This window comes from Osmerus eperlanus, chromosome 1 (assembly GCF_963692335.1).
Source record: "Osmerus eperlanus chromosome 1, fOsmEpe2.1, whole genome shotgun sequence".
NCBI lineage: Eukaryota > Metazoa > Chordata > Actinopteri > Osmeriformes > Osmeridae > Osmerus > Osmerus eperlanus.
In genome coordinates, this window is record NC_085018.1 from 18,157,078 (window position 1) to 18,170,567 (window position 13,490).

At 46.1% G+C, this 13,490-nt stretch overlaps 2 protein-coding genes across 3 annotated transcripts; one reads left to right on the forward strand and one right to left on the reverse strand.

Moving 5' to 3' along the window:
* Positions 1-256: 256 nt before the first annotated feature.
* On the forward strand, positions 257-6,687 carry ttll3 (tubulin tyrosine ligase-like family, member 3). Its single transcript, XM_062466120.1, has 13 exons — positions 257-574; positions 2,034-2,113; positions 2,226-2,329; positions 2,446-2,614; positions 2,975-3,030; positions 3,136-3,264; positions 3,379-3,493; positions 3,635-3,754; positions 3,858-4,050; positions 4,406-4,554; positions 4,815-5,058; positions 5,223-5,658; positions 5,776-6,687. Exons 2-13 carry the CDS (start codon positions 2,098-2,100, stop codon positions 6,568-6,570), a joined length of 2,526 nt encoding a protein of 841 aa, XP_062322104.1. The 5' UTR covers positions 257-574; positions 2,034-2,097; the 3' UTR covers positions 6,571-6,687.
* A 1,740-nt stretch (positions 6,688-8,427) lies between these two features.
* Positions 8,428-12,398, reverse strand: LOC134023760 (class E basic helix-loop-helix protein 40-like). 2 transcript variants are annotated; one of them, XM_062466135.1, is made up of 5 exons: positions 11,959-12,398; positions 11,778-11,841; positions 11,416-11,523; positions 10,834-10,957; positions 8,428-10,442 (listed from the first exon to the last, which is right to left on the reverse strand). In XM_062466135.1, exons 1-5 carry the CDS (start codon positions 12,033-12,035, stop codon positions 9,529-9,531), a joined length of 1,287 nt encoding a protein of 428 aa, XP_062322119.1. In that variant the 5' UTR covers positions 12,036-12,398; the 3' UTR covers positions 8,428-9,528. The 2 variants fall into 2 exon arrangements, with proteins under 2 accessions (XP_062322119.1, XP_062322112.1); XM_062466128.1 differs by having other exon boundaries at positions 11,416-11,526.
* Between the last annotated feature and the right edge of the window lie 1,092 nt (positions 12,399-13,490).

Here is a 13,490-nt window from a genome sequence, read left to right on the forward strand (position 1 = left end):
CAATGTTAGTGAATAGTGGCCCTTTGTGGCGTTGGTGTATTGGGCACATTTTATTTCGCCACAAGGAAGGTTTGCTTGAACAGACTCACTTGTCTTGGTGAAAACCTTTGCAAGGATGCCATCTAGTGGAAAATGTCTATCAAACTGGTTTTATGATTAAGCATGCAATTAGAAAACATATCAAGCCTTCGTATTTTACAAAGCTCGTCAGACAGTGGGTAATGATCACGCATATGCTCGACGGGTGTATCGTATCAAGTCCTGTCGAGAGAAACAGATGACTCAGAGTGCTGCGTCTGCGCAGGTTTGCATTCACTCATGTATTACAAGAGCTTATCACCTACAGGTTCAACTAAAATGCGATCCGGTTTCTTTTTACGCATGGCTGGTTGGTAGGCTACATTTTAGTCTGCATGGCGCAACAAGTCTCCTAGGGACAGTTGTTATGGTGACAATAAACTGTCCATGGGAACATGAGAGAGGCGGGACTGCGCAAGACTGGAGAGTGGACTGGTCACTGGCAGAGTGAAAGGCAGACAGTAAGGACTCACGGGACCGGACCGTGTGTGGCCAGGTGAGCGGTTTTAACCAACGCGAACCCACCGGGTGCTAAGATTTATTTTGGTCGGTTTATTAGTTCCCCTTTTGCATGCTCATTAGAAAAAACATTTATCATTGATCAACAATTATAGTATAATATGCTTGTTTATTGTCTGTAATAACCTATATGACAGCCTACTACATGCTTTGAATTCCTGTGTAGGCTGAAAGACTGTTTCCAGTGAATAGAATCAGCCATTCCCAACCTTGTCCACTTTGCGGCCCACTTGCATAGCTCAAATATTTTGGCGTCCCCCCAACAACACATCCGTTCACTTAATTCGCGCATATCACACGTTTAACACCACGGACGCCAAACTATTTATTTGGGTGATCAAAGAAGAAAAAGTGTCCATCAGCACCACAGTAATTGTAGAGAAAACTAACCTGCCAACTACAACCATTCATATAGTTATGCACAGGACAGTGATAATTATTTCCGTGAAAAAATAGACCAGGTCTAGAATTTCCGGTGAAGTTATACACGTGACTTTTAATAACCAGAACAGGTTATGTTAACTCTACTATAAACAGCTAATAGCAACTTAGCTATTGCTCTCTTAACCCCTACACTCATATTGTGCAGCTTCTCGCTTTTATCCTCGACCATATAGGTCCCCTCAAAGAGATCTCTTTCCAGATTGTTAAAAACTGAGAGAAAGACATGTTACATTACATTATCCATAGGGAACAAATATGACAGACCAATTATGTATGTGTTGACATTAAAGATTAGCAAGTGCTTACAATCAGATAACTAATTGAGTGCATGTTGCAAATTGTTAGCTATGCTAGCTGCTCATATCCCTTTGTAGTGATAGCTAGCTAATTGTACTGTGTGAGTTACATAAACCTCACCGTCATAAAGGTACAATTGGAACCCCTTTTCCCTCTTGCTTGAAGGGCAGCAACATAGAATACCATGTACATAGTTCTTTGTCATTGTGGAAAGACAACCAGAACAAACAAAAAAAAAAAGAATTTTGTGAGCAGAACTAATGTAACTGCTAGCTACCGGAAGTTGTTCACCTGGCTTATGCAATATGCGGAAGTAATGTGTGTGTGTGTGTATGTTCCAAGCGTAACTAATGGTTGTCATAATGAATTAAAGGCTAAATATCATTTTAAAATTATTACACATTTTTATAATCATTTACCAACAGTATACATAAATATTTAGATATGTTCTTTCATATTTAATTTTTCATTGGTTTGGCGGTCCACCTGCATTACCCTAACGGACCATTAGTGGGCCGCGGCCCACAGGTTGGGAATCTCTGGAATGGAGAATGGCTCTACCCTGGAGGGGTGGGGGGGATTTGTTTAAGTCAGCTCACCTCAATATACACCTGACCTAGATCTTTTACCTGTCCACACAAAAGGTTTTGCTACTGTAGTAATTAAGATGTGGCTCAACAACTTGTTTGTGATAGATGAGAGGAACCCATGGGTGACGGTATAGGGTGAACTTCTACAGATGGTCCTATCTTGAGCAGGATGCAGCACATGCCATGTAAGAACACACGCACACTTGACTTCTCTGTTTCGACTCTGGGCTACTGCAATGTATGTGTGTGCTTGTCTGTGTATATTTATGTGTTCATTTCTACATACATTTTACCCAGCGCCCCCTGTGGAGGGGAGGGGGCGTCGCCGTCTGCTCAGCCTTCCAGTAATCAACCCAGACAGACTGAGAACAGCCAAGGCCCTGGTGGAGAAAGCTGTTAAGGTGAGACGGCCTAGGGACTTCCCACAACAGATACCTATTACTATTTCTGAAAGATTCAAAGACCCTTTCCCCATTTCTTTTAAAAGTGACCCTTCTCACTCCTTCTCTTCCATTAGTTGCGAAGGGTGTTCTCTGTGCAGGGGCCCTACCCAGTGATCCGCGCTGCGCTGCGGGCAAGAGGCTGGGTGGAGCGCCGTCTACCACGGCTCTCCCAACCAGCAGTTCATTGCCATGGTGACGAGGACGAGGACGGAGATGATTGTGATGACAGCAATAATGACAATGGTGGGTGGATGGGTTCAGAACGGAGGGAGGCTTTTGCAACTAGTTGGATGCTTAATTGTTGTCAAACTGTTTGTGGCGACTGGTAAATGTATGTAGGTGCCCTGTCTAACAGGAAGGGAAAGCAGTCTCCCTGCTTGTGGTATGACTGAGGCACTTTGCATAATAGCTGTAATGGTCGTAACTGAATGGGGGTGGTGCTGTAATGGGAGCACCGGTCAGATGCCTCTGTGCCTGGTAAATGATACTTGGTAAAGTACTCCATGTCAACCAATATGTCACAACAGACGGATCATTGACATTTCAGGCTTATCAAGATAGAATCTGTCACCACACACACACCAGCAACTCTTCTTCTTTCAGACCGAGGAGTGGAGGGGGAGAAGGAGGAGGACCCTGACGACATGTGTAGCCTCCTGGTGAGCTTCTAGTTCATTCTGTAGAACAAAATAAAATCCATAACTGTGTTACATATTCACCAAATAGAAAACATGTGATCTGCCGTGCATCTGATTTCATTTCAGTCACGTTTGGTTCGAAATGAAACATCTTACTTTTATTGGACGACACGGAGAGATTCTATAGACTGTCACTCATTAAGGAAGGACCAAATGACCAATCACTTCGCAAAGGCTGGCACTTTCACTACCAAGGTCTATATCAGGTTATACACATAAACTGAACAGACAATATCAGAAATATTTTGAATAACCTCTTTCTTTATTCCTCACCTTTTTCGTCTTTCACTCTCTGTCTCTTGATCTCAGGTGGGGCTGTGCCTGAACTTGAGGAACCTCCAGTGGTTCGATGCTGCAGACCCAGACACTTTCTTCCCTCGATGCTATAGGCTTGGGGCGGAGGATGAGAAACATGCCTTTATTGGTCAGCCATGGCAGCCTCCTGTCCCCCCCCCCCAAAAAAACTAAAACAAATTACCCTGTAATATTCTTACACAGAACTGCTTTAAATCGCCTTGTTCTCTTTCTCCCTCTCCTTCTCTTATTCTATTTTGACACTCTGAAGAGGACTTCAGGAGGACTGCATGCACCAGCTTGCTCCAGTATATAGTGGAGAGGAGTGGTGGGGTGCTAGGGGACAGGGAGGACATAATGGAGGAAGATCATGCATCAGGGGAATCTCAGGGTATTACCCAGTGGAACACTAAAGCCTACTCTTAATGACTGTGCACAATGTCTTTGTGATCCTCTGTATGCCTTCCAAACCAATATTCTCTTCTTTCCCACAGGTCTTAGGAAACAATACAAGCACAGGGGAACTCGGACTGTCGGTCCTGGAATCATTGACAGAGCCTTAAATGTATGCCAGGAGTTTCTCTACAGCTTAGATCACAGTGATATTGATGTCATCATGGAAACACCCCCCTGCTTAAGCGAGCAACAGTGGGCAGAGTTTATGCGTGACTACTACTTGCTTGTCCAGTGAGTGTGTTGTCTGAATGTATTGGCCAGGGGGGTATTCCAGAAAGCAGGTTATGTGACATACCCGGGTAAGTTAACTCCCCAGCTGACACCCAGCGTTGTAGCAACATTGCTAGTAGATTGCTGCAACATTGTGAATCAGCTGGTGGGTTAACTTACCCGGGTATGTTGCATAACCTGCTTTCTGGAATACCCCCCCAGGTCAGGTCACTTTTGATATTTCTTTTGTAGTCTATTTTGTAGTGGTATTAGGTTGGGTGACACCAAAGTGAGCTTCAGCAATTTAGTAAAACATCCTAGTGCATGTTTTAGTGGATGAGTGGTTCCATCATGTCCTTTCCTCTGCTGTGAGTAGTGATGGTGGGTTGATAGAGGGAGCAGGTGAGTATGTGGAGCGCTGCCAGGCTATGCTGACCACACTGCACCAGTTCTGTCCACAGCTGGACACTGACGGGCTCCACAACATCTGGATTATCAAGCCTGGGGCCAAGTCACGGGGAAGGGGTGAGTTGCACTCTGGCTCTCTGCGTGGTGTGTGCACTCTGGCTCTCTGCGTGGTGTGTGCACTCTGGCTCTCTGCGTGGTGTGTGCACTCTGGCTCTCTGCGTGGTGTGTGCACTCTGGCTCTCTGCGTGGTGTGTGCACTCTGGCTCTCTGCGTGGTGTGTGCACTCTGGCTCTCTGCGTGGTGTGTGTGCTGTTATAATCATAAAAGACGATGATTTGGGCGCTTTATTCCATTTATGTGGAAGCCTGCTCCCCCAGGTATCATGTGTATGAACCGTCTGGATGACATCCTGAGGCTTGTTGACAGTGACCCCTCCCTGATAAAGGACAGTAAGTGGGTGGTGCAGAAGTACCTGGAGCGCCCATTGTTGGTCCATGGCACAAAGTTTGACTTGCGCCAGTGGTTCCTAGTCACTGACTGGAACCCTCTGACCATCTGGTTCTACCAAGAGTGCTACCTGCGGTTCTCCACCCAGCCATACTCCACCCACACCTTGGACAGGTCAGCTGGAGGGAGGGTCAGGGACAGAGACACTAGTTTTCTGCTGGTTGCATGTACATCAATCAAATGATCCTGCTTTATAACCATTGCTCTCTTACTTTTGTCTATCATGGAATCTGGAATCATGGAATGATTCTTTCCCTCCATCCCTCTCTGCACATTAGCTCGGTCCATCTGTGCAACAACTCCATCCAGAAGCACTTCCAGCCATCCCAGCAGCGCCACCCAGGGGTGCCAGGAGACAACATGTGGTCCTGCTCTGAGTTCCAGGCCTTCCTGCGAGGGCAGGGCCGGGGGGCAGCCTGGGGGACGGTCGTGGTCCCAGGTATGCAGCAGGCTGTGGTCCACGCTCTGCAGACAGCCCAGGACCTGGTGGAGGCGCGCAAGGGCAGCTTTGAGCTCTATGGGGCAGACTTCATGCTGGGCAGAGACCTTAGGCCCTGGCTCTTGGAGATCAACGCCAGTCCCACCATGGCATCCTCCACGGCTGTTACTGCCCGTCTCTGTCCGGCGGTGCAGCTGGACACACTGAGGGTAGTCCTTGACCGGCGGGCTGACCCAGGGGCCTACACGGGCGGCTTTCAGCTCATCTATAAACAGGTGAGGGGAAGGAAAGGAGAGAGTTACAGCACATACATGCTCAGAATAATGTAGACACAAACACACACGCCAATCCCGTAGCAAATGAGTCATATCTTTACTCCCTTTCCCTCCCAGGCAGCAGTGGAAGTCCCTCATTATGTGGGGGTGAATTTGTTCGTCGAAGGTGCTCCCTTAAGACGACCGCGGCCACCACTCCCAAGACACCAAGTCAACCCTGACCCCCCTCCAACCACTCAGCCCGTCTCCAACCAATCAGCCTCAGAGTTAACACATCGGACAGGAATGCCCTCCAATGACAAACCTACTGCAGCCTCTGGACGCCGCCCATCAGGTAAAGAGAACCATTTACAGGGCACAAAAAAGAAGCAACCACCAATAGAATCCCCCAAAAAGGAATGTGAGGGCAAAACCCTAAAGCACCTCAATGCCACTCCGACCCTGAAGTTGTCTGGCAGGTTGGCTCCAGAATGCCCCCTGGTCCTGCACACTGAACCCCAGAAAAGAGCTTGTCATGTAGGGTTAAGTCGGAGCAGTGTTGGGCCCCTCCGTCTGGTACCCAGAACTCTGTATTACTCCCTTAACTCACCCTGCAGCACATCAGACCCCCAACTCCCTTCCACCCTAGAACCTCGCACCTCCAGGCCCCTCATACCAGGACCCACACTGAGACCCTCGTGCAGGGCACCTCCCTGGGGCCTGCCCACCCTCTACAGCCCCACCCCAGCCTTGGAGGTCTTCAGTTTGCGCCCCTCTGGACGTTTGCTAGGACGTCTCTGCCGCCCCTGTCCGAAACTCGCTTCCCACCCTGTTCTCAGTGTCCGCATGCACCAGTTCCTCCCCCCCTTTCACAGGCAGGGCATGGCCTCCTATAAAGGGGGCAGTGCCACTGGAGGACCAGAGTCCTCCTGACCAGGCAGCTTGATATGGAGAAGGAGAATGTCAGGAGGGGTGAAGAATTGAGTTTTATTTACTCTCAAGGTCTGAAGGATAATAATGTTACGTTTCTTCTTTTTTTCTTAAATTGAAAAAACTATGTCATTTAATAAAGACGCTTAAGATAAAACTTTTTTCACTGCCTTCTTATTGTAGAGTGGAGTCCTGATATTAACCTTCTGTGATGCATGTACTTTGTTTCCCCAGCAGATGGCATTGAAAGGCTATTGACTATTAAATACAACAAACTGTTTTTTTGTGATGAGTTAAGGTTTGTGAAAAGCCCCAAAAGAAAGAACATTCAACCCATCACCATAACTTGAATCTACACATGCACTATTAAGGTTTTTCCAAGACACAACTTGCACACACATTGCAGCACTGTTGCTATGCTGGTTTGTTGTACTTCAAAAGACTGCTCATTTATGCTCACTGTACTCACCACTGGACACGCTTAGAAATCACACCTCACCAAACTCTATTTAGACCAGATCCACTCATTACTGATGCATACACAATATTGTTTCTACATCTTAGGGATATATTTTGGTGAAATATGTGTTGTCGCATATAATTGTGCATTTGGAGGGTATAGACTAAAACCCAGTCTTTTCCTCCATGTGAAGGTGTGAGCGTGTGTGAGTTTCCAGGCTCATAAGCTGACTGGTGAGGAGCCTTCCCATCTGTGGCCTACCAACCCACCAATCACAGGCAAGCACTAAGATTGCAGTGTGGCCCTGCATGTGACTCCTGTGTATGTGTTTGTCTGTCATCGTGATAATACCCTATCACGCTTCGAATAAGACTTGTCTGTAGGCTATTCATTGTGGCGTGGTCTATTAATGTCCCATACTTCCAAATCTGCCTGTTGACTAGTTCTCCCATCTGTCTCCCTAGATCAGTCTGAGAGGGTACATCAGGGTGAGAGACTGGGATGAGCAGGGTCAGGATATGAACTGGATGCACACAGACATTCACATTGACACACTCATTGACTCACACATTACAGTAAAGAGTCCATCAGATGTACAGTACCAGTCAGAAGTTTGGCTTTTGAAGTTTCCCATATTGGGAACATGTGTCCAAACTTTTGACTGGCACTGTAGATGCATTAAACAAGCTTCTAGTTTCAACTATTTTCTGCAAATCACCGTCTTTGTGTTATAATGTTGCTTTGATATTAATTATGTTTCAATGTTTTAAACATAACACGTAAAGGTGCAGCATGTCTACAGGGTAACCGATCATGGCTAACACAAACTCATTTTCTGTCAAATTCTAAATGTAAACATCAACACACTGTCAATACAGTTTGTAAGAGTTTCTGATTGTACAACAAACTTCACAGTAGGTAGGTTGCTGCATTACCAAGTGTTCCTCATTTCAACCAGCAGTGGATTGTCTCATGGTGAATGTGAAGGACTAAAAGTTATAGGTCTCTATATGAACAAATCTGTCTCTAGGTTATGACTGTATACAGAATACGTGTGCTGTTACAATTACCCACATATTCTTTAGGGACATTGTATATTTGCATGTGTGTGTGTGTATGTTTTGTGTAGCAGGCAGGGGACATGACACACCCCCAGCCGCAGGGGCAGCAGCACTGAGCCTGGTCTCCTCCCCAGCTCAGAGCTCTTGCCATTACATAAGTGTTCCCCCCAACAGGGCTGTTGTGGTACAGTGACACAACTTGATCTGGGGGGAGTAGATGTCCCACTTACATGCACTCTGTCAGCTCTACAGTAAATTCATCTGTCTCTCAAACACGCACACACACATACTGTGTTTCTCACTCACTCTCTCTCAAGACCAATAATTGAACAGGTAGGCTTTCCACAAGAAAAAAAATACTTTATTAATACGCTTATATAATGTATATCAACATTTATAGACAAAATATTTACATCAAACATCTTTCTTGTAGGTCCCAAAATACAAAATCTCAAGTACCTCTTTCTATAGAAAACTAATCTTCTGTTTAAAACGTTACATTCACTTTCCTGCCACTCCTTCCGACTCCAGTATTCATACCAAGTACAAGTAATAAAACATCTGAGAAAAGAAGGTCATCAGCTTTTTCACGAGTAAAGGCAACAGCATGAACAAACACCAGGTTTGGAGCAGAAACAGATGCTGAGAACGCAGACCCGGGTCCAGCACAGTGCTACAATATGTACACGCTTTCTGAGTTACACAACAAAACAACCGTCCACGCACTCAACTCCGGTGCTCTCCCTCAGGTCAGAGTACTAGGACACGTATCAAAAATAGAGATGTACAAGAAGTGTATAAACAATAATTACAGAGAATCCATCTTAACCGTCTGCAAATGTTAGAGTATTTTGAGCATCAACACTGGGCGATGGATGACAGCATGGGTACCTTGGAACCTGACTGTACACAGTGGGGGTGCTAGTGATAGTGAGGGGTGGGGGGGGGGGGGGGGGCTGGTCAAAGGGCTTTTTCAGTGATGGTAATAGGGTACGTAATTTTGGGATTAAAGGTTACTGTTGACACTTGCTGTGAGTTACAACGACAATGTATCTCTATGGCAATGCCTTATCTGATTCAGGTGCTCAGTGTACAGCAGCAGGATTTCCTCTCTGTTACATTCAACAATTGTTTGTGTGTGTGTCTGAAAAGGGTAGGTTCAGATCAATTTTACCCAGCATTCAGGGTCATGAAGCCGCAACGTTCTGAGGTTAAAGTTGAGTATCCATCATTGGCTGAAGGTTTGTGTGTGGGACACATCCCTCCTTGCTCTCTAAGCACCCCTGCTCCCAGGTCTTCTGGCCTTCTGGGGTGAGAAGCAGGGGGAGGGCTGAGGTGGTTGATCGGACTGTCCAGTAATGGTCTTCTCCTCGGTATCTGTCTCCCTTCCACAGAACAGTTCATGTTCAACAACACTGTTGATCAGATTATACTCTATTGTCAGTCTTTGGTTTCCAGGTTAAGGAGGGGTACCTGCTTTAGTGCCTGGAGTAGGGCAGGGGAGTCCACAGGGGTCTGGGATCGCAGAGGGGCAGGAGGGGCAGGAGAGCCCCCCCTTGGGGACATCATGAGCTGGGTAGGCCTCTCGCTGGCCATGCCCGTTGCAGAGGCCCCTAGGCCGGGGTAGAGCATGGGCATGGCCCCTGGGTACCAACACTTCTCCAGCATGGGCAGGTATGCGGCGGCTGAAGGGGGGATGAGGTAGAATGGCATGCAGAGGGGGTGGGGTGCAGCGGCCTGGTGGGGGGACATGCTCATGTAGCTGCTGTGGCCGCTGGAGGAAGAGGAGGATGAAGACTCCCCGCCCGACAGAGACTCGTCTTCAGACGACTCCACGCGCTGCCGTTTGTGGCATGGCTTGTTGTCTTCCTGCTTTACGGCCCCCCGCCTCTCGCTCAGTGCCCTCTTTAACTCATTCTCCTGGCCGTAGTAAGAGGGTCTTGCTGCCCCGGCATCGCCTTTCTCCAGCTCACCACCATAGCCGCTGTCTGTGTCTGTGTCATTCCCGCTCTGCTCACTCCCTGCCTGCGCGTAGGCGCGCTGAATGACAGGCACACAATTTCTGCCATGGCCCTCACTGGGCTTGGGTGCCATTGCCCCTGCCGGCTTCTCCTTGTGGGCAGGGTGGTGGTGGAGGGCAGGCTCCTCAGCTCTAGGGGTGAGTGGGGTCCTGGGGCGGACTGGACCCTGGAGGACCTCAGCAGCAACTTTGTGCAGGTGGTTGATCATACGGCTGGGTGTCAGATCACTGTCAGCCTCTTGATTGGCCAGGTACTGGAGCACCTCCTTGGCACACAAGTGGAAGCCAGAGCGGAACATCTCCTCGTTCTTGTCCTGGCTGGGGGGTGGCTGGTCTGCACACAGGAAAACAACCACACACTTCAAAACAACATTCCAAAACGCCTTCCAGAAGCATCGGGAGAAGTTCAGTGTTGGGCCATTTTTAATTGTGGATAATTTACTGAATGTTATTGTTCTGTGTGACTCCTAACCAACATGCAGTCACATTAATTTTTCTGTTAGCAATTCCAGAAAGAATCCTTCCTCATGTTGTCCTCTTAAATGGTAGCTATGGTTTGTCACCTCAATTTAAAATAGCTGGGGCTAAAGATAATCTATATGTACACATATACATTTACATACAGTTCTGCAGAATCACCTTGTATGTGTGCTATGCATAATGATTTGCATCGTGTCTTCCCAATCTAACCCACACTGTGTGTGTGTGTGTGTTCTCTCCCTCACCAATTTGCATGCCACTCTGCAGAGCGAGGATCTTCTGCTGCTGCTGCTCCAGCAGCGAGGTGAGGGCTTTCACATGCTTCAGCGTGAGCTCTAAAACCACAGCCTTCTCCAGATGGCCAAGAGTCTATGGGAGAGACACTCACTGTCAGCATTTCTTCATGTCTAATTCTGCACATGTTCACACACACACCCACCTACACACAGAGCCACACCGCAGCTTAGCGGCGGTGTGGCTCTACACACTAACGACAACAAAGTCAACAACAACAGTGGAACTACTCTGAAGAGTCTCTATGGGACATGTATTACAATTTAGATATTGTTATTTATTATAGAATATTTTCAGTTACATTAGTTTTTTGAAATATACAAAACATGCCAAGCTCATCTCATCTCAAAAATGTAATGTACAGTGAAACCCAAACGGAAACCAAAATAAATCTAATTTCAAAATACTTAATTAATGTTCAACCAGAGAAATTAGACTGTGTTGTAATTTCACCAGCTAGCCACATGATGTCGATGTTGTCAGTTCTAGGCAGTGCTATTCTAGAGTTGTATCACTCCCTGATTTGAACTTACCGTGAGTTTCAGGTGTTCTGGCAATAAGTCTTTCAGCTGAGCAATGCACTCGTTTATCCTGTCACGCCTTTTCTTCTCAATGAGTCTGTGAGGCAGTTTGTATGTCTCCTGCTGATATCAAAAGGTATAGAATGAGCTAAGTTCATATGAAACCATTTAAGTCTGTAATGTTAAGCAGCAGTTACAGTATGCTACAGTAGGGAGGGCTCCAGAAGTTACATCATAATGGAAAATAGGTCAACTATTTTTTAACAACCAGTACATTTTGTCGGCTTACATTTTGAAGCAAAACTCTGATATCAAAATGATACCAAATAGAACCTGAAACCTAAATATGTATTAAATAAAAAATATTAGCAAACCTTGCTTTCCTCTCCTCTTTTCATTCCTCTTCTGGGTTTATATACATACATTGGGAAATCCATCCTAAAGACCCACAAAAAAGAACAAGAATGGGTTAAAGGCTTGGTGAAGTTACTACTAAAAACAGTTGAGGCATAGCAGCCGCAAAACAGGGATCCCTTAGATTTTGCGTCAACTCACCCTTGCATCTCGGACAGCTCTGCCGACTGGTGTTTGGACAAGCAAGGAGGAGGTTGCGCACTAGGAATCCGTTCCATTCTCTTTACCCCAATTACGCAAAATTCAAATCCAATCAATAAGAATGCATACGCAGTTATTGATTTGTAGTCAGAAGTTCTCAAGCAGTTGTCCTTAAAAAATGATCAAATATTTCCACATAGATTATAAATGTATCCTTATTTCTATTTGCATTCTTGTCATTTCTTATGATAAGGTGGATGAAAGAGTTCCGGCTATCCCCACGTCGACAGCCAGCAGTTGTCCCGCGCTTGCAGTAAGATACTCTTTGGTGGCGCGTTGGGAAAGTGGGGTAGGACAGAGCGACGTGTTAAATAAACCCTCTGACTCTCGTTCAGACTGACCTACCTCTGTCACATGAGGCTCACGTGTTGAACTGCACTGTCTGCTCGAAGGAAGGACAGCCTATTTTCTACTGAAAAAGAGGATCTATGGGCGGACGCCTGTGTACGTCATACCGGAGGGCGGTGTTTAGCGGGTCCCGTGTACCACCATGCTCAACTGTATGGATACAAGCCTCTAGGCACCACGGCCTTGGAACGTGCAGCGCAGATCCAAAATTACTAACACACATCTTGTTGTCACTGATAAGACTAGCATCACATTCTCCCCAACGCGCTGGTTTGTTTAACTGATGGGACATTATAAATATGTTGCATCAAATGAAATAGGATAGGCCCATTATATTGAAATGCAATTATTTTATTATAGTGTTAGTCTACCTTACAATTAAAATATATTAGTAAACTATAGTTCTTGTTTTGTAGGCTGTTAATCTAGGACGTACCATGATTCATTTATTGATACTTTTACACAAGCCAATTGTGTAAAACTTGAGGAAAGGCGAGTTGTTTTTTGTTGCCTGTGTACGGTAATTAAGCTATTGGAAAACAGGCTATTGCACTTGGTCTTTTGGTCTTGTTTTTTTTTTTACACCAGCAAAACTAAGAACAATAGGATACCCAAAAAAACGTGTGATCGGTTGGATCTGAATCTAAATATTACACGTTGAATCAATCGTGATTCATCATTCATATTGTCCACCTTCTATAGGCTATAATTCAGAAATAATACTGAATGTCAGCAACGCACATAAAACATTGAATGACGTCGTGTTATGCGCCACAATATGCTTTGTTTTAAGTTTAACAATTGTCTACAGGCTATTGCTTACAAATAGGACACCAGAATAGTTATTTTGCATCCCATGGGATATATACAAGTAGGCCTACCACGGGTTTATTTTTGCGCGAGAACCTGCTTGTGTACTGGCACCTGTCAGGCAATGTGTCTGAAGGCAGACTGCTTTGTTGTCGCGAGCCACACCGGTTGTCACGTTGATCTGCTCATGGCCTCACTAGCTGGCTGAGGGCACATCCAGCACACGGCTTACAATAACGTGCGCGCCCTCTCCGGCCGCTACTCCCTCCCTCGAGGACTGGCTCTTCAACACACCTGCTCATCTAGAAAACCAG